The 18,246-nt window shown below is 47.0% G+C and overlaps 1 protein-coding gene across 3 annotated transcripts in view; it reads right to left on the bottom strand.

Moving 5' to 3' along the window:
* ARHGAP32 (Rho GTPase activating protein 32) overlaps positions 1-18,246 on the bottom strand; it is a 250,625-nt gene that overhangs the window by 123,099 nt on the left and 109,280 nt on the right. For 2 of the 3 annotated variants that reach the window (XM_027740535.2, XM_027740533.2), the window contains exons 3-5: positions 16,672-16,763; positions 15,608-15,649; positions 15,154-15,238 (exon numbers count right to left, since the gene is read on the bottom strand). In XM_027740535.2, coding sequence (XP_027596336.2) covers positions 15,154-15,238; positions 15,608-15,649; positions 16,672-16,763 — 219 coding nt within the window. The remainder of the gene's footprint in view (positions 1-15,153; positions 15,239-15,607; positions 15,650-16,671; positions 16,764-18,246) is intronic. The other variant, XM_027740534.2, reaches the window with a different exon arrangement.

The raw sequence follows: 18,246 nt of genomic DNA, 5'->3' as shown, positions 1-18,246 counted from the left end.
GAGAACGAGCTCAGTGCAATAAGGAATCCCAGAATGGTTTGGGATGGAAGGGACCTTAAAGCTCATCTCATTCCACACCTTCCACTAGCCCAGGTTGCTCCAAGCCCTGTACAACCCGGCCTTGAACACTTCCAGGGATGGGGCAGCCACAACTTCTCTGGCCAACAACAACAAAATGTACCTTTCAAACTATGAAACAGGCTGTGTAGGAGAAGAAATCTTGCTGGCCCAACGTGCACAGGTTTATGTTTACAGGGTCTCCAAAAGCCTTGTCCAACAAAACCAAATGACCCTGTCCCAGGCAGTGACCAGCAGCCACACTTCTTTAAAGCTTCAGAAACAGACTGGAAGCAAAAGCTGACACTTCTCTGAGCAAGAACTCGCAGGCCCAGGCCCAGGATGGGAGGCACTGAGTGGGGAGATCAGTGTTACCACAGGCACCCTGAGAACTCCTTCCCCAGGACAAGCATTATTTATCATCTGGCTAAATACCAACCTCTCCTGCTGACAAGAGGAGCAGCAAACGAAGGCAAATAATGTCCCCTGAGCTGGCAGGAGGAAGTGATAAAAGCTGAGGGGAAACTTATTCCATTTCCTCCCATGACCCCCCAAGTGGGAAGCTCAGCCCCCACTCACCTGTGTGAGCCAGGCTGGGTGACACCAGCCCTGGGCTGGGCCTGCACCCCCACAGAAAACAAGGGTCAGGCTGGGACTAACCTGCCCACTGGATGCATTTTCCCAAAACACAGCCCCAGCAAGGGCTGCAGGGCTCCCAGGGCCTCCCAGCAAAGCCCAGGTCCTGCAGCTTCCCACTTTGCCAGGCTTGGGCTGGGGGAAGGTGCCAGCAGGATTTTGGGCACACAGTGTGCCCATCATGAGAAATTATACCTTAAACTTCACACCTCAAATCTGCCCCCCTCCAAGAACCTTTTATTAACCAAAGAAACTGCAAGTCCACGTCCCACAGCTGGTTCAGAGGCAAACCTGAATGTGTTTTCTATCACCCCTTGCATTTTTATACAAAAACTTGAGCAAGTGCTAAACATGGAATGGACTAGATGGAAGCACTTTTCCTTCTGGGAAAGGGGGGCTGGGAAATGAGCAGAAAAGGTACTTGGTCAAACTGATTTTCTAAAAAGAAAAGTTTTCCTTGGGGTTAAAACTTCCCTCCTTAACCAGATGTTGCATAAAAACTTCAGCTAGACTAACAGGCTTTAGCAGGAATCTCCAAGGTACTCCCAAAGCTTGGATTTATTGCATCTCCCCCCCTCTCCATGGGCACAAACACACCCATCCACAGGTTTCTGTGGACACTCACAGCTCCAGACCGTGTCATGGCTCAGCCCCAAGTGTGCTGGACAAGCTGTGCCCTGCACAGCCTCTGCTTTTCCTTAGGAGAAGGGAGTGTCCCAAAGTACCTGCAGGCTTTGGGCAGTACCCAACTCACACCAGGACACAGAATTCAAAATACAGTTGGCAAGTAACTGAACAGTTGTGGTGGGTTCTAAGGCCTAAATATTTTCTACATATTGACAAAATGTGATTCCCCACTGCAGGTGTTCACCTGCTCTGCACAGTAAATATTGCCCAGATTGCAGAGCAACATTTATATGAGCTGCAGAACGAGTATAAATCAGTTCAGACAAGGCCCCATTACCTCCCTCACACACACAAACACAATGTTTTAATATGAGATTTTACATTTATCCTGCAATCTCAGAATCCCAGAATGGTTTGGGTAGGAAGGGACCGTAAAGTTCATCTCACTGCACCCCCTGCCATGGGCACCTTCCACCACACCAGGCTGCCCTGAACCTGTAATCAATCCTAGATGGCACAATTAGACCTTGTGTGGGAAGGACTGAGTGCACTTGTAATTAAAACATCCAATGACGTTTACAGGAGGAAATTTGAAGAAAAAAAATTGAATTAAATGACCCATGAAAGTAGTTCCCCAGAATCCAAGCAGGTGGTTATTTGCTCTCCCCCATTACTGTGTGTCCACCAAACTGGGGATGGGGGGAGAGAAGGAGGAGACAAAGGACAGAGAAAATGCCCATTTTGTGCCACATCCTGGGAAACTTCCAGGACTCTGACAGTGGGAACGGGATTAATGTCTTTATCATTAGTTAACTCATCATTAACACTCTTCCCACCAAAACAGAGGTGCCAAAACATTGGCAGAGGTTCAAACAGGCACCAGTACGAGCCCTAAAATGAGTGGGTTTAGTTTTATCTCAACCAAATTAAGAAGAGACTGAAAATGAGATGTTTCATCTGAGGCTCCACGAGACTCAGAAATTGCCCAGTGGTTGATATAAAAAGTTCCAGCCTCTCCAATTCTGATGAAAGGCACCTCCCAGCAAACACGAAGCTGCTCCAACTCAGCCACTGAGAGTGGAACAGTTGACACCACTGCCACCAATTTTAAGTTCTGAAAAGAAATGAGATGGGGAAAAAAAGACTGAAATTATCATGTTGAAATCTTAAGTAAGTCTTAAGCAACTGTGGGAGAAACTCAAGTTTCTTTAAACAAACAAGTTTCCTCACCCTGGTTGAGAAAGCCTTGAAGGTACTTGTGCACTCAAGGGCTTGCACAGCAAAGTCCCTAAGGAAAAATGACACTTATTTTGAAATTTTTAATCCCCACAAATTCTAATCTCATTCTGTAATTCAGTGATATTATTTCTTAAAGACATTATCTTAGAAAGTGCTGTCTAATGTCTGAGGTTGGTCCTGATGATCTTGGAGGTCTTTCCAACCCTAAAGACTCCAGGTCAGTGCAGGGACATCAAACTCATCCCATGGCACTGAACAGCATCCCATATTCAATATTCACTGTAACTTCTAACAACCAAAAAACAAAGGGAGGATGGGATTTTAGAGCTTTTCTGGTCAGTTTTAAGATGCTAAAGGTGAATTCCTGCTTAATTTTGACTAGAATTGAAGCTCTTAGTTCACTAAATAGGCTTAGAGCACGTCAGGGGGGTACAACACACAATCCTCTGGAGCAAGGAGAGCAGTGCCAGGACAACAGCAGAGTCTCCTGCAGCAGCAGCACGGGCCATCCAACCTCCCCCACTCTGACAATGCAGACACTTCACCAACACTGGGGTTTCTCCAGTGATTACATGTAAATGTACAGCAAACACACACAGAAGGGCCACGTGGAAAACATGACACTGTATTTTTCAGGACACAAGTACACACAGGAATTCCCTTGTTACTTGCCTGCCACGGGTTATTTATTTCCCCTCCAAAAGAACTATATCATGTGTAGTCCCAAAATCCCTGGGAAGAAAGAAAAATGCCTTCACAGATACAAAAATGCAGCTTCTGTGTGATGACCCAGTGAAGGGCAGCAGGAACAGCAAAGCAAAATGCCTTAAATTCAGTGTATTAAAGAAATTACCTTGTAAAAGCTTCATAAATAGGATGATTTTTACTTTCGTGGAGCAGTTTGTAAACCATGTGCTGTTTTTTTGAGCCATGTGTCAGAATCTTAATTGATTGTGTCCACAGGATGGACTTCAAGAGTTAAAAACCTCCAGAGGATGGACTTCAAGAATTAAAGAGTTACCTGCACAAAGGGTCACAGGCACGCTGAAATTCCGTTTTCATTTTTAATTTAGAAAATTCTGTCAAAATGCCAGAGGCAGGAGATAAAACAGTAAAGATTATTAAAGAAAAAGATTATCAAAGAAAAGAATATTTTAGCCTTTGAATTTCCCAGGTAACAGTTCAGGGAAGGTGGGTTATGAAAAACTCGGGTTACACTGGAAACAGGTTCACACCCTGGGAACTACCTGAGAGCTTCTCATGGGAATTGCAGAGCTGGGCTTTTAGTTTTAAACATTTAACTGCACCTTCCAAACTGAAAAAGGGTTTGGTGTAATCCTGCCATAAGCCTGCCCTGTGCAACGTTTGGGAGCTCCTAAAACACTTGTTCCTCTCACATCCTTGTTCTCCTCGGAGAGGCATTGACCTGCAGCCCCCCCTTGTCCAAACTGGTGCAGATTTCCAGGGAAATGGGTCTCCAGTTACTGCCAGTGTTGAACCCCAACCTGTGACTCAGTTCCTCCCTGGGCACGTGGGGGGTGCTCAGGAACCCCAACGAATGGCCAAGCCCTCGAGTCACTGGGCAGGTGACCAGTGGTCACAGTGACAAACTGGGGGTCAAGGACAAACTGGGAGAGCAGGTCTAGGAGCCTGACCTTGGTCCTTGTGGGTCCCTTCCAAGTTGGGCTATTCTGGGATTCTATAAAACACCAGAACACTTCCAGAACAGGCTCCCAAACAGCTCCATACTGGGGGCAAATGAGACACTCAAATTCTTATTTTGCTTTCTAATATTGGTATTAAAATTAAGTTTTGTACTAATGACTTGGTAGTTTCCGAAGGAATAATGAATTACCAACAATTCTGTGTAAAATAAACATTCTTCTAGAGCAAGTACTGATGCAATAACTTGTCTAAATGAGCACACAAACAATATAAGATGTTTCTTATATTTTCCATAGCTCAGACCACCTTCAGCCATGGAACCAAGCACATTTAAATGGGAATAAACTCCTGCCTGTGGAGCACCAGAGCACACACACAAGCCTCTGAACCTCACAGCACAGGGTCTGTGTCATACATGCTGTAATCCACATTCTTTATTCATTCCGGTATCAATTAAACTTATTATTATTGTTACTCTTGCAGATATAGTTTGATTTACAGCGGCTCTTTCATCCTTAATCTGATCATCACAACTTGCAAGGCACATACACACATAATCCTGACAGAAAACACGACACATCATCCACATCTTCATTGGTTTTATAACAGGAAAATAAATCATTCAGCCATATGATGCACAACTAAGAATTAGAAAAGCATATTCTGTTGTTAAAAATCTCAGTATTCCCTCTCTCCTGGGTTATGTTAAAAGCATAAAAGACAAATTTGGAACATTCTTTTCTAGACTGTCTCTGAGAGAGTTGATGAATGGCCCAAGTTCAGTGTCTTTGTGACATCAGAGAGGCCTGAAAAGGTGAAGGAGAGGAAAGCAGCCCCAGGACCAACCCTCCCTGTGCCCCTGATCCAGCACAACACCAACAGCTCTGCAAAGATCCTCTGCTGACTTTAACTCCACTCAGTTGAACTCGGTCAAAACTCAAGGGACACAGGGAGGCTGAAAGGAGTCCAAAGGAATGAAGGGAACAGGGGAAATAAAGCCCAGTCCAGCCCAGCTGGCCCGGGGTGTGCTCAGGGTGCCCCTCAGAGCTCCATGTTCCTGCTAAAACACATCCATAATTCACAGGGCTCCAGACTGAGAGCTCCCTGCTCCTCACAGAGCTCCCAAACTCCAGCCAGCTTTGACTTCAAGCAAATGGCAAAGCAGAGCCCAAACCAAACCCTGAGCCAGGGGACTCTGATGCCCCTCCAGTCTCACACCTTTCATTAAAGCCTCAATAACCCTGAATTTCCCTCAGCTCAGCCAAGCAGCACCTTTGTCCTGATATGACATTCCCTCCCTTCCCTGCAAATTCCTCCTGCCCCAAGGCTCCAGCTCCCAGTGGGTTCCCTGCCCATTCCAGCCTTGCTACACCTGTAATTATTGCAGCACTGAGCAGATAAAACATGATTAAATAATTTAAAGTGAATTCCTGGGCTCATACTGTAAAAATAACAGAAGTTGTTTGGATTTTTGAACTATTTCAAGCTGGTAAATGGGAACTTGGTCCAAACTCAGGGCTTTTAAAGCCTGAGTGTTTTGACATGTCGTTCTCACAATAAATAAGGTTCACACTCGAGCATCAAACAGAGCAATGAATTCCACAGTGCAAGGCAGATCAGAAGAATGTCTGTGGGTATCTGAAGATAAACTGGCAAAACCAGGCAATGCCACCTACCCAAAAAATGCATTTTCCCAGTCAATTTGTTTTATAACCATATTTATAAGTTTCATCAGTCTTCCAATAGAACAGAACAAATTCTAGGGCAGGTTCATGGATTCTGGACATTATATAAAGTATTTGGCACTAGGTAATTTTATTTCCAACTGATAAAATACTGGATTTGTGGGTGTCTATTGAGTACCATCTTCCCTCTGAATTATTACTGATAATTCTGAGTGTGATGGTGCCAAAAGCCCTCTCTGCACTAAGAGGTGTCAGCTCTGACTGCAACTCCCAAACCAACCCCTGAGCCTCCAAAAAAAAACGTTTGGGAGGGCTTTAAACAGCTCTGTACAGACCTAAACAAGTTTCTCATGAAAGCCCCTTCTGGGAAACGAAATATCTGAAAGGAAGACATTCACAATGGTGGTAAGGGACATCTTGCACCTTAAAAATATGTCCCAGATCAAGTAAATGAGTTTTTATTGATATTTCTCTTACTCATCTGGTAGAGGGATGGAAAGAGTAGAATAGAATCAAAGTTTGCTCAGTTAAGAGGTAGAAGTTACACTTCAGGAGAGGGGGTCTGAAAAAGGCAGTGAGAGCATCACATGCTTCTTCATGTAAGTATTTGACTTTAAAACCCTCAACCACACATCCAGTGGCACATAATGGAACCAGTCCATCTCCATTTGCTGCTGCTTTACCAGGAAAACAGCAACTGGAATGTGCAGGTTCTGCTGCCAGAATGGCCAGGAATGAGGAGGCAGAGGCAGCAACTGCTGTGTTTGGAATCCTGAGTGGAGATCCAAGAGCTCTCTGCCCTGGGTGCCCAGGAGAGCTGAGGGTCACTGTCCTGCCTGCAGCACATGGAAGCAGGAGCTCCACCTTGCTCACACACCAGAGCAAGGGATAAAATAACAAACATCTTCCAATGCCTTCTAGACACACACCAGGACCTGGGGGAGGGGGAGGATGTGCCTCTGTGTGTGTTTGTCCTTTGAAAACGAAAAGTCTGCCTGAATCCAGACCCTTGGGAATGTTTCTGTTCACAGGAGACCTGCACAGACCCCTCTGCTGCAGGGATAGCAAACAGCCAAGGTGGGGGCTCAGCTCAGCAGATCTAAAACCCCCTCTGTGATCCCTGGGCAGCTGCACAAACTGCACCAAGAACCCATCGGAGCAAACACTTTCCCATGGAGTATCCAAACACCTCAGGGCTCTTCCCTGTGCTTCCCAGGTGTCCCTGCAGGACACCTGCTCACAGTACAGGGCAGGGCCAGGCCTTTCCTGAGCAGTCCAACACAACTCTTCCCTGATTTTATAACGAGAGAACAATGTTGAGCCAACACACCCCATCCCTGGTATTACTGGAGACAACAGTGCTGATTTTCCAAGATAATAAACTACCTGGACACCAGCTCATGGAACCATCCCGAGTCCATGGAGTGTGCATGGTTCCCAGCACACCCAGAGACACAGATGGAGATGTCTGGAGTGCTCAGAGCAGCACAGCTGGAGCAGCAAGGGATGGCAGAGCCAGGACAGGCAGGAAAATAGATTTTGCAGGATCGGGATATATCCTAGAAACATGAAATCACAGAATCCCAGCATGGTTGGGAGGGACATTAAAGTCCATCCAGCCCCACTCCCTGCCATGGGCAGGGACACCTTCCATTGTCCCAGGTGGCTCCAAGCCCTGTCCAGCCTGGCCTTGGACACTCCCAGGGATGGGGCAGCCACAGCTCCTCTGGGCAACCTGTGCCAGGGCCTCCCCACCCTCACAGCCAACAATTCCTTCCCAGTATCCCATCTCTCCCTGCCCTGTGAGTTATCCCAGCCATGCTGCTGCCCCAGGGAATGAAGGAGCACGTTCCCAGTGGCAGGACAGGGACAGCCCTGAGCTGAGCTGAGCTGAGCTTGGGAATGAACATTCACCAGCCCCCAGACAGAGCTGCCCCTCCCGAGCTCCAGCTCTGCCCTCAAAGCCCCAGAGTCTGGCCCAGGAGCACAAACAAACTGCCCCTTCTGGGAGCAGCTCCAGCAAACACAAATGGAAATGCTCCCAGGGAAGTTGGGTTTAACAGCTTGTTCATCCCCGGCCTGACAAACCCCCCCAGGAGCACAAGCACAGCCCTGCCCCTCCAGCCCCGGGATCACACAACGTGCCAGCCATCAAATCACCCTGGCACAGAGTCCAACATCATCCTGAATTCCAACACCATTCCTGCCAACAGCATGGCTGACTACACACAGAACCAGAAGGGATTTAATCTTCCTTCAAACTCTGAAACACCAGTGAAACAGGGATTACTTTTTTGGATTCTCTCCAGACTTTTAATATATTTTAATTATACCTATAATACATCTTTCTGTTTTTTTTCAGGTCATTAAACCTCAAGGAAGAAAAATTTTCCGAAACAACTCTGTTCCAGCTACTAATTAAACCAATTTTAATACTCTTCTGTGCCACATTGGTAAAGATGATTTATGAGGGTGGCAAACAGCAGGAGGTCAATGCCAAAGTTAAAGCTGGGCTTATTACACCACTTTAAGATTTACTCTTGCCATCAAACAGCACCAAAGACTGAAACTCCACAGCTTGCTGTATTTTCAGTGTTAAAGGCAGGGGAAGGGAAAATAAGGTGGATTCCTGCAGGAGCTCAGTGTTTTCAAACTGTTGAAGAAATAATTGTACTGAATCAACAGGTAAAATCTCATTTGCTTCTTTATTTCTGGGTTCCAGCCCACCCTTCCACGTATCCAGCTCAGCTTAAAATATAAACATTATATCAGCTTAAAATAAAGAACGCTGATGGAACCAGACAAGGCTAACCCAGATAAATAAATCAAGATAAATCCTGACAGAAACTGTGAGAGGCCACTCCATAACCAGGCAGCAGAGCAATGCCACCCGAATTACCTTTACTTCATAAAAAAAGACAAAGTATTGATTTCAGAATTGTCAGTCACAGGGAGCAAAGTGTATAATTCACTTTAAAAATGACTTAGCAGTAACTCCACATGGGAACACACAGAGCTGGATACTCCTCTATGGATCAGGGTCACACCTCCACACTCAAAGTTATTCTTCCACTAAAAACCCAGGCATTTCTTTCCATTTCACTGGGAAAAAACTCAAGCAAGCTGGAATTTCACAGGTGTGATCTTGTTCCAGGGAAGCATTTTTCTGAGGAGTTATTGGTGAGCTGGAAGCAGGACCAGGAAACAGCAGCATCCAAAAACTGAGGTGAACTGACTCGAATATTTTCCTGACACTTTTGGCACCAAAAAGCCCAGCCTAGAGACTCCACATTTTTCACGTTTGTTGGTCTTGGCAGGAGGCTGTGGCAGTTCTCACGGAGCTGTGGCTGGAACTATTAAGTTCATAGAAGCAGTTCCCACCTACACTTCTGAACAGTTGTTTTTATACACCCATGTCCTCAAAGCAGCCCTTGCAACATCCCCACCACCACTTCGGAAGTCAAGAGGGAAAAAAACCACATGGAAAAGATGGGGAATGGGAGGGGAAGGTCTTGGTTTAAAGGGGAACATCTCAGAACACGGCCTGGTCATTGTGGGAGGAGATGAACAGCAGCCAAAATGAAGGACTAAAAGGAGCCTCTCTTCACATGCAATTCATAAAGACAAATAAACCTCAGCAAAATTGCCTTTTACTGCACCACCAAAACACCAAAATTCGGGCCAATTTTCGTGATTTTTACTAAGCACTTCCATGCTTTAGAGGGATTTGGGCAGGGAACTGCTGTTTCATGTTTTGCCTTTAAAAGTCAATATTTTTTCCTTTTTAAACACTTTGCAAATGAGTGGAATAAATGAAGACATCACGGTCTGTGGCTGCTCAGCAGTGCCAAGGCACTGACAGCATCGTGCCCACAGCAGGATGAAGGAGCCTTCCTGCACTGCAGGCTTGGGACCAAAGCCCTGCCGGGAGAACATTTGAGCCAAGCTGTCCAACCTCAGGCAGGGAGCATTCCCCATCCCTGTTTCTTCCAACTGATCTAAACAACTGCTTTTAGCTGTGGCACAAACTTCATAAACCACCCCACTGAACTCCACTCAAGGGTATCTGCTCAGACTGCACCATTTTTGTTTCCTTTGCAATCCATCCCAGGCAAAAAAACCCTCCTGTCTAATGAACAGAGACACCTTCCCAAGCACAGTCCCCCCTGCCCTGGAACATTAATATAGAAAAGGAAAAAGGCAAACCAAAGGATGACCCCGAAAAACATCTTCTGAACAGGCTTTGCTGACAACAGGCACAGAAGGGCTCAGCTGCTCTTTGGGATGTTTCTGAGTGTTGAGGCACGACAGGAAAATCCAATTCCAGGGGCTGAGGGTTGGCTGGGAGGCTGTGCCAAAGGCATTCCCACAGCACACAATGCTCCTGGTCCTGACAGGAATTCCTGGCAGCTGATGCCTCCGGGGGAGGAAGTGATTGTGCTTCAAATACTTCCTCTAGCACTGATAACCTGCTCCTGCCACTGGGCCACAGCTGGGAGATAAGGAGAGGATCTTCCAGCCAGGAGCCAGCCCTGCCCCAACAGGGGGTTATTTTTAGAAAGCTGCAAACACAGAGAGACAGAGACTGTGCTGTTTGAAGGGACAAATCTGTGTCAAATGCAAGATGTTGGAGTGAAATAAATGTGCATTACAGCACTTCCTTCAGCAATGGGCTTTTCAGGGAGCAAAGGATATTATCTGGGAAGCACAGAGCTGATCAGCTCTCTGTATTCCATCACCAAAACCTCCCCAGCTAAACAGAACTTCCTAATTCTTTCAAGTGAAGAACAGTCTTTATTTCTGGCAGGAAGTAAAGATATTTATGGAATACCTGAGCACTGTTTATATTATTGGCACAGAGCACTAATAAAGTAAAACCACGTTTCAGGGAATCATGGAATGTCCTGAGTTGGAAGGGACCCACAAGGAGCATTGAGTCCAACTCCTGGCCCTGCACAGGACAGCCCAAAATCCCACCCTGTGCCTGAGTGTTGTCCAAACACTCCTTGAGCCCTGGCAAATCATTCTATTTTGTCCAAGTTAATAATGACGTGGGGGGTTGCTGAAATAATTCAATTCCCGTGCATTAACAGGCCCTAAAGCTCACGAAAGGCACTCAGACACTGTGACACAGCTGTCCTGAGACACTCAGTGACATGGGAAGGGGTTCACCTGAACAGCTCCCCAGCCCTGGGACACACCACCCCAGCCCCTGGGCTGAGCCCCCTCCTGCACTGCCCCTCAGCCCCAGCAGGCTCGGGAGGAGCTGCCCTGGCTGGTGCAGGACCTGTGTGGGTCAGCAGCTCCCTGGGGAACAGCTCACACCCCTCAGGAAGCTCTTCAACCAGCAGACACTGAAACCCTGCTTACATTTCATAAGCTGCCTTAGGTGCAGCCTGGGAACTCATCTGGAGTTCCACTGGGATGATTCAGGCACTTCTGAACTTCAGTGCATGGGGAGCCCTCTTGGAAGAGACTGAGGACTCCCAACAGAATCAGGGCAGGCTCAGGTTGGATCTCAGGCAAAGGTTCTTCCCCCAGAGGCTGGTTGGGCACTGCCCAGGCTCCCCAGGGCAGTGGGCACAGCCCCAAGGCTGCCAGAGCTCCAGGAGGGTTTGGCTGATCCTCTGGGGCACAGGGGGTGACTCTGGGGCAGGGCTGAGGGTTGGACTGGATGATCCTTGTGGGTCCCTTCCAGCTCAGCATGTTCTGGGATTCGGTGACCTCCACCCTTCAGTGTCACCTGCACACTCAGGTGCCCTGAACACCAATGTGAGTGCAACCAGGATTAGTTTGTACTTTAATAAACGGAGTTTGGATGTTCTGGAGAGGCATCACAGACAGGCACTGGCCAAGACTCACGGAAAGGCAGCAGAGATAAAGAGAGAAGGAGTCCAGCAGAACCAACCCAAGTTGGTAACACACAGTCTGGGTAACCACTGAGACTTTTTTTTAGCATACAGTTGTTGAATTATATTAATGTCTCTTTAAATTATAAGGGAAATTTAACTCTGTCTCAGTCTAGAGTTGGTTCTTAATGCAAACAAAATGCTATGGGGCCCTATCTCACATTTTTTAAACTTGGTGAATTTGAAGCTGCCTCAATAGGTCCCACACCTGATCAGTTATTTTCAGTTATTTTTTCACAAATCTGAGAGAAGACCAAGAGTTAAGAAACAAAGTTTGCACTACCTACACGCAAAGTGCTGATGGTGACCAGTGTGTACTTTTATCATTTTACAGGTCTAATCACAGAGAGTCTTCTACACAAATGCAGTTTAACCACTTGGAAATGACCTTCTGTTTGTACAGAGATTTTCATGTGGACTTACCAGCGATGTATTCAATGAGTGACAACCAGATCCAAAGAGTTAAAGAGGAGATGCTTTGTGTTTTAGCTAAATTGAGGAGAACCATGGTCTCATGGCATCCCCTTGGGCCACACAGAACATGGCAAGGCTGAGCCTCAGCTCTAAACATTTATCCCACATCAGACTAAAATGTATCTATTGGACACAACCTGGGTTTACATTACAAATTAAAAATCAATCATGCAGCCTTACAAAATAATTGCAGTAATAAACATAAGGTATTTCAGCAACACACCAGTGAGGTTTGGGCACTGATGCAACCTGTGGAGCCCAACCTGTAACTCCAGCTCTGACATCAGCTGGTGAACCAGCAACTTCCTGCCCGTGCAACACGTGCCTTGCTGACAACCACGGAGAAGGGGAAAACCTTGCTGCTAAAGCAGCCTGGCAGAACATTCCTGAAGAGCAAAAGCACCCCAAAATGCACTTTGTTCCATTAGTACAGTGCTGGGATAAGAAGAGAACAAATCCTTTCTTCTACATCTCAGCAAGTTATTTTAAAACATCCCATGAGGTGAAATGCCAGGATATTAATACCTCTTGCACCATATTATAAGTGACATAAACGTTACAAAACAACCTGAAATTTGGCCAGGCTGTTAATAGACAGCATTACACAATTCCTGACACAGCCACATAATACTGTACTTCTCCCATGCAAATTTTTAACAGTGAATAGATTTTGAAAGGAGTTTCCACCCACCAGCCCTCAGATGCAGCTCAGTAATTTGCTATTAGGTGCCAAGCTGTCACTTCCCATCACTCCAGCCCACTGCCATTCTCTGCTCCACCTTGGGAGCACAAAGGAGCCTCCAACCTGATTAAAATGTATGAGCCCTGTGTGAAGCTATTTTTAAATCTGTAAACTAATACTGCTGTTGTATGAACAGCTTTCATTTCTTTCACCATTAATACTGGTCTTCCAAGGAAAATCTGCAATGCCTTACTCTTCTGGACTTCAGGAGCAAAGCTCTTGTTCTTGAGAGATTTTTAACCATTTAAAAAAGTCATTGCAGTGAGGGGGTCTACCAGGAATCTTGCTCAGGAAAAGGAAGGAGTGAGAGGCACAGAGGGCCTGAGTCACCTATTTAAGCAGAAATTTTGCTTTAGGAGCACAAATAGTTAAATATGTAGGGTTTTGCAGAGGATGATGTGGTGGGAACAGAGAACTGACCTCTCAACACACAGTCTCAGTTTTATGACAGTGCTTCCCATGCTGCCACAGCCACTGTCCTCCTGGAATCACAGCACAGACACAGAGAGGAGACAGCTCAGGGGCTGAGATAACCAATAATCCAGCTCAGTAATCAATGCCATTTTTCCTTCCTGGGCTATATCCTTCCCCAGTTGCTATTTTTCAGGCAGATCTCCTCTGCTTACAGCTGCTGGTCTGGCTGTGCCAGAGGATCACTGAGCAGGAGGATCAGCAGGGAAGCTGCAGGAGCAGCAATGACACCACAAAAACCAGGGTCAGACTCCTCCTGTTTGGGGGAACTTGCCACGAGAACATCCTGCAGGAAAGTAGGGAAAGGAAGTATTATCTGATTTTGCTTCTCCCTCTCACAAGCATAAAAATCTCAGCATATCAACCCAACAGGTATTCCCTGCCATGCTGAAAACATCCCAGGAAATGCTTAAACCCACGAAAGAATTAAATTGTCAAAAATGCCAGTGCCATGCACAGGTTGTGCTCCCTCTCCAGCTCACACACTGTGCTGAACATCCCTGAGTGATGGAAAGGAGAACTCAGAGGAGCACAGGGTGCAAAACACCCCTGGGCTGTTCATTCCTGCTCCCCGAAATGACTGAACAATTAGTGGTGTCAAATCAGCAAATTACCAGGAGACAAAAATCAGGGACATAGGTAGATCACACTGTTCCTACACACAGAAAATGAAAATAAACAGAGTTTGCAGGGACTGCTCCTGTTTGCCCAGCAGCCCCTGTCCCACAGACCCATCAGAGCTGTGTCCTCTGTGTCCAGCGTTTGGTGGGACTGCTCTGCCCAGTGTCTGCAGGGCCCACCCAGACCTGGCCTGCTCAGGGCCACGATGTGTGAGGAGCAGCACATCCCAGTCCTGAGCAGGACCAAGCTCCTCCTCAGTGGGAATTTTACAGAGTTAAAAAAACCAGCTGCAAATTCTGCCTGCAAAGCTGTCAAGTACTACAGCAGGAAAAGCTGTAAATAATTCACTCTGGATTACAGGAAATGTTTTACAAATGAAAAGGTTGTAACCTCTCTTTGCCTACAAGGCTGGCAGATGCTGGAGGCATTTCTGCTTCTCTAAGTGCAGAACAAAATGTGCCCTGTTTGTGAGAACCAGCAGTGGTTGCTGGGTCTGAGCCCTCCCCGGTGCTGCTCCTGGAAAATGCTCCTGCCTGTGTTCCTGAGGGGTGGATCACACAGGAGCAGAGCTGCACACTTCCAGAATTGCACCACTGCCTTGGATTTTTATGACACAGCTGCTGCAATGCACAGTGCAGAGCTCTGGGAGCAGAGAAATGTGATTTATTTGTATTTACATCAATCCATTCACACAACAGTTTAATCACACACACACACAAACTGAAAATGCACATGCAGTGATTGCAGATGACTCAATAAGGAATGTCTAATGCAGCCTTAAAACAGTGACATCAGTCAAATCCAGTGGGAATAAAACCATCTCCAAGCTCAAAGGAGAGCTCCACGTGGCCGAGAGCAGATTCTGGCCCAGCACATGGAAGCAATTCCAAAGAAAGACTCTACTGCTTTGACTTCTTACTAAACATTTGACACCAAACTCAGGGAAGGTACCTCTATTCCTCCACACCAGGTCAGTTGGCAGCCAAGCACAAGGATGTTTTGGGTATAAAGGAAATGTGGGACTCACCTGTATGTTGCCAAAATCCACGTTTTCGTAGTGGAAATGTGCACACTCAGCCATCTTCGGGAAGTGCCCCTTGGTGAAGGATAACCTGGAGCACACCAAGAGCACACCATGAGAGGGATGCAGAGCACTGCCACAAACACAGTCACTGGGATAACACAACAGCTTCCTCATCCCAAAGCCAAGGGAACAGAGGGATGGGTTGATGTGATGCACCAGAACAGTGGGGAAAGGAACCGAGGGAGAGAGGAGAAGTGCAGTGCCAAGTGGCTTTTCCATTGCATCCCTGGGGAACTGTGTGACATTCCAGCACCACCAGAGCCCACTGCATCCCTACAGAACCCTGTGGCATTCCAGCAACACCAGCAGCCTGGGGACACGGAGCAGGGACAAGCAGCTGCAGCTCCACAAATGCACATCCACAGCCTTACACGAGACACAAGGAAAGCAGAATTACCTGTGAAAGGCATCACAGCCCATCAGTCCCGGGGGGATGTATCTGAGGGTGCAGAACAAACTCTATTTATCCTTTGCCTCTTTCAAATCCAAAAGTCAGGCATCGTTATTCCCGAGTGTCTCCAGCTACCCTGGAGGCTGCCAGGGAGCTCCTGTGGCTCTGCACATGCTCCTGCTTCTGCTGAAGCTATTCTAGACTCCAAGAGATATTTCGGGGGGGAGCCAATGAGATTGTCATTATCTTGCTCTCTCTTCCCACGGGAATACAAGTGGGAAGGGAGATGAGCATCTGGCTGCTCAGCACCAGAACAAAGAGCCACTTCCCTCACAGCAGAGCACTGGGAGAGGGGAGCTGAAGGCACAGGTGGATCAATGTTGGGGAGTTCTGGGCCTCGAGTCAGCACTTTTAGCAAAGTAATATTGATTATTTTTGATCCCCATTGCAGGTTTAAAACCTTAGCTGAAGAATAACTTGGGTTACAGTCTCTGGGAGACAATCAGAGAGAGAAATATTGTATAAATCCACAGGGAAAAAACGTGGGGGATCAGAGAAGAAAAAAATATCCCTTAAAAGGAAAAACTGGGTAAAATCCATTCAAATGAAGATACAAAGAATGCAAAAAGAAAGGAAAAGAGGAAAAATATCAAACGAAAAATATATCTAGGCCACCCACTTGTCCTGGTTTAGCTTTCTAGAGCATAGGGAGACAGGGAAAATGATCTCATTTACACATTGCCTGGGCTTCTCTTCAAATTTCTTCTCTATGTTTTTTTTTCCAGTTTCAGGAAGAAATCACAGAAAAATTAACAACACTGTAACAGTGAGGTTCACAACTCTACCAAGCTTTGCTTCTATAGCCAGAAACAGGTGAGAGAAGAGCAGAGCCTCTCCCATCCCCACTTTTGGATTACATCAGTCAGAATTTCGTTTCACACGGATTTTGGTTGCCCTGATGAAGATACTGTGAAAAATCGCTGCTGAATTCCCTGTATTGCAGCACAACAGCTGAACCCCAGGATAGTGAACCCGGAAGGGCAGGAAAATCCAGAGAAATGTGCTCTTACTTTTTGACGTTCTTCACCTTCATGCTGGCGGTGCTGCCGCAGGAGCGCAGCGGCAGCTCCCCCGGGATCTCGGGGATGTCAGCTCCTCTGGCCTGCAGGAAACAGGGAAAAAGGGGGTTAAAGTGTGGCTGCAAGCTCTGGACATCTCCCTGTTGAGCAGGAGCCTGTCTGCTCTGAAGGACAAACCCCACATGTGCTAAAAGTTGTGCTTCTGCCTTTTTAACATGGAAAACTGACCCTCGGGATTGGGATCTCGGATGGGATGATCCTGACTGAGAAGATCTCTCTCCCATGCTGCAGAGACTTGCTAATTCTTAGCAATAACTGTGAAATCCACTGTTTAATTCATTACTGCTTCTGGTTCTTAAAGGGCAGATTTTCAGAGGTGGGAGTCAAACAGACATTCCCAAACTCCACACTCTGACTCCTCATTAAGGACCTGGTTTTCCAGGCATCTGTGCAGAGGCACTGAAGCAGCTGGATAGCTCACACAGTGGAAAACCAAGTTAATGCCAGAGCTGCTTTCGTGTGGGAGGTGACCTTTTAAAATAGAGGTTTGAAGCTATTGGTTTAAGTGCATGATGATATTATAACTCCTTAATCACTGGAATTGAATTACTTCAGTGAGGCCAGAACTCCAAACTCCCTCCTTTCTGTTCTGTCACACTTTCCCATCCTCTCCTTCCTCCAGCTGCTCTTTCCTGAGCCATGAGCTCAGCTGGGCTTGGATTCTCCATCCCACTGGACTCTGAAACACTGCAGGGCCTCCTCCTGCTGTGCCAACCCTGAGCTCCAGAGGAATGAGGGGGTTCAAGAGAGGCTTTGATGGAGAGAGCAGTGACCAAACAGCAAGACCAGCACAGACTTCGCAGAGCAGGAGGAGAAAAACATGGTCCCTGACGCTGGGGGAGATGGATCATCAGTGATGTGGGTGAGACCAGTTGAATGAGCTTTTTTCTGCTTTACACAATGCACTACAAACCAGGAATCACATCCCAAAGAGCGAGTGCTCATGAAGAGGAAGAAAGACACATCAGCATTCCTCCTCTTACAGGCCTGGAACAAAAAGGTATTCCATCCCATCCATTCTACTGGCAGGAGTAAAGGGATGACTGCTGTGATGGCAGATCCACACTGCTCCACCCAAAGGTCTCTGAGCAGTGATGATCAGCCCCAAGGCTGTCACATGTAACAATAAAGCTGGATGTTGCAGTGGGAAATGTGGAACAATTGGTCCTCACCCCCAAAACTTTCCAGCTGGCCCATCCCAATCCCAGCTGGCAGCCCTCTCGTGGGATGAACAGCAGGGGAAGCTCCGATTTTCCCTTGCCATGGGTCCAATGTCCCTGTGCTTCCCCTCCTCACCAAGAGCTGCAGTGGGTCAGTCAGAACCATCCCCTGCCTGTAAATCCCACCCAACAGCAGCAGGGGGGGAGACTGACCCCCGAGCTCCAGGCAGGCTCAGGGCACAGCTACAGCCCCTCATCTCCTGAGGGTCCTGTCACAGTCCCCAGGCACACACGAGGGCTTTGGGTCCAGTTCACCTGCTCTACACAACTGGAATAGAATCATGGA

The sequence above is a fragment of the Pipra filicauda genome, unplaced genomic scaffold (genome assembly GCF_003945595.2).
Source record: "Pipra filicauda isolate LSUMZ 115617 unplaced genomic scaffold, ASM394559v2 scaffold323_size1005334_pilon, whole genome shotgun sequence".
Classification (NCBI taxonomy): Eukaryota; Metazoa; Chordata; class Aves; order Passeriformes; family Pipridae; genus Pipra; species Pipra filicauda.
This window is presented reverse-complemented; position numbering and strand designations above follow the sequence as displayed.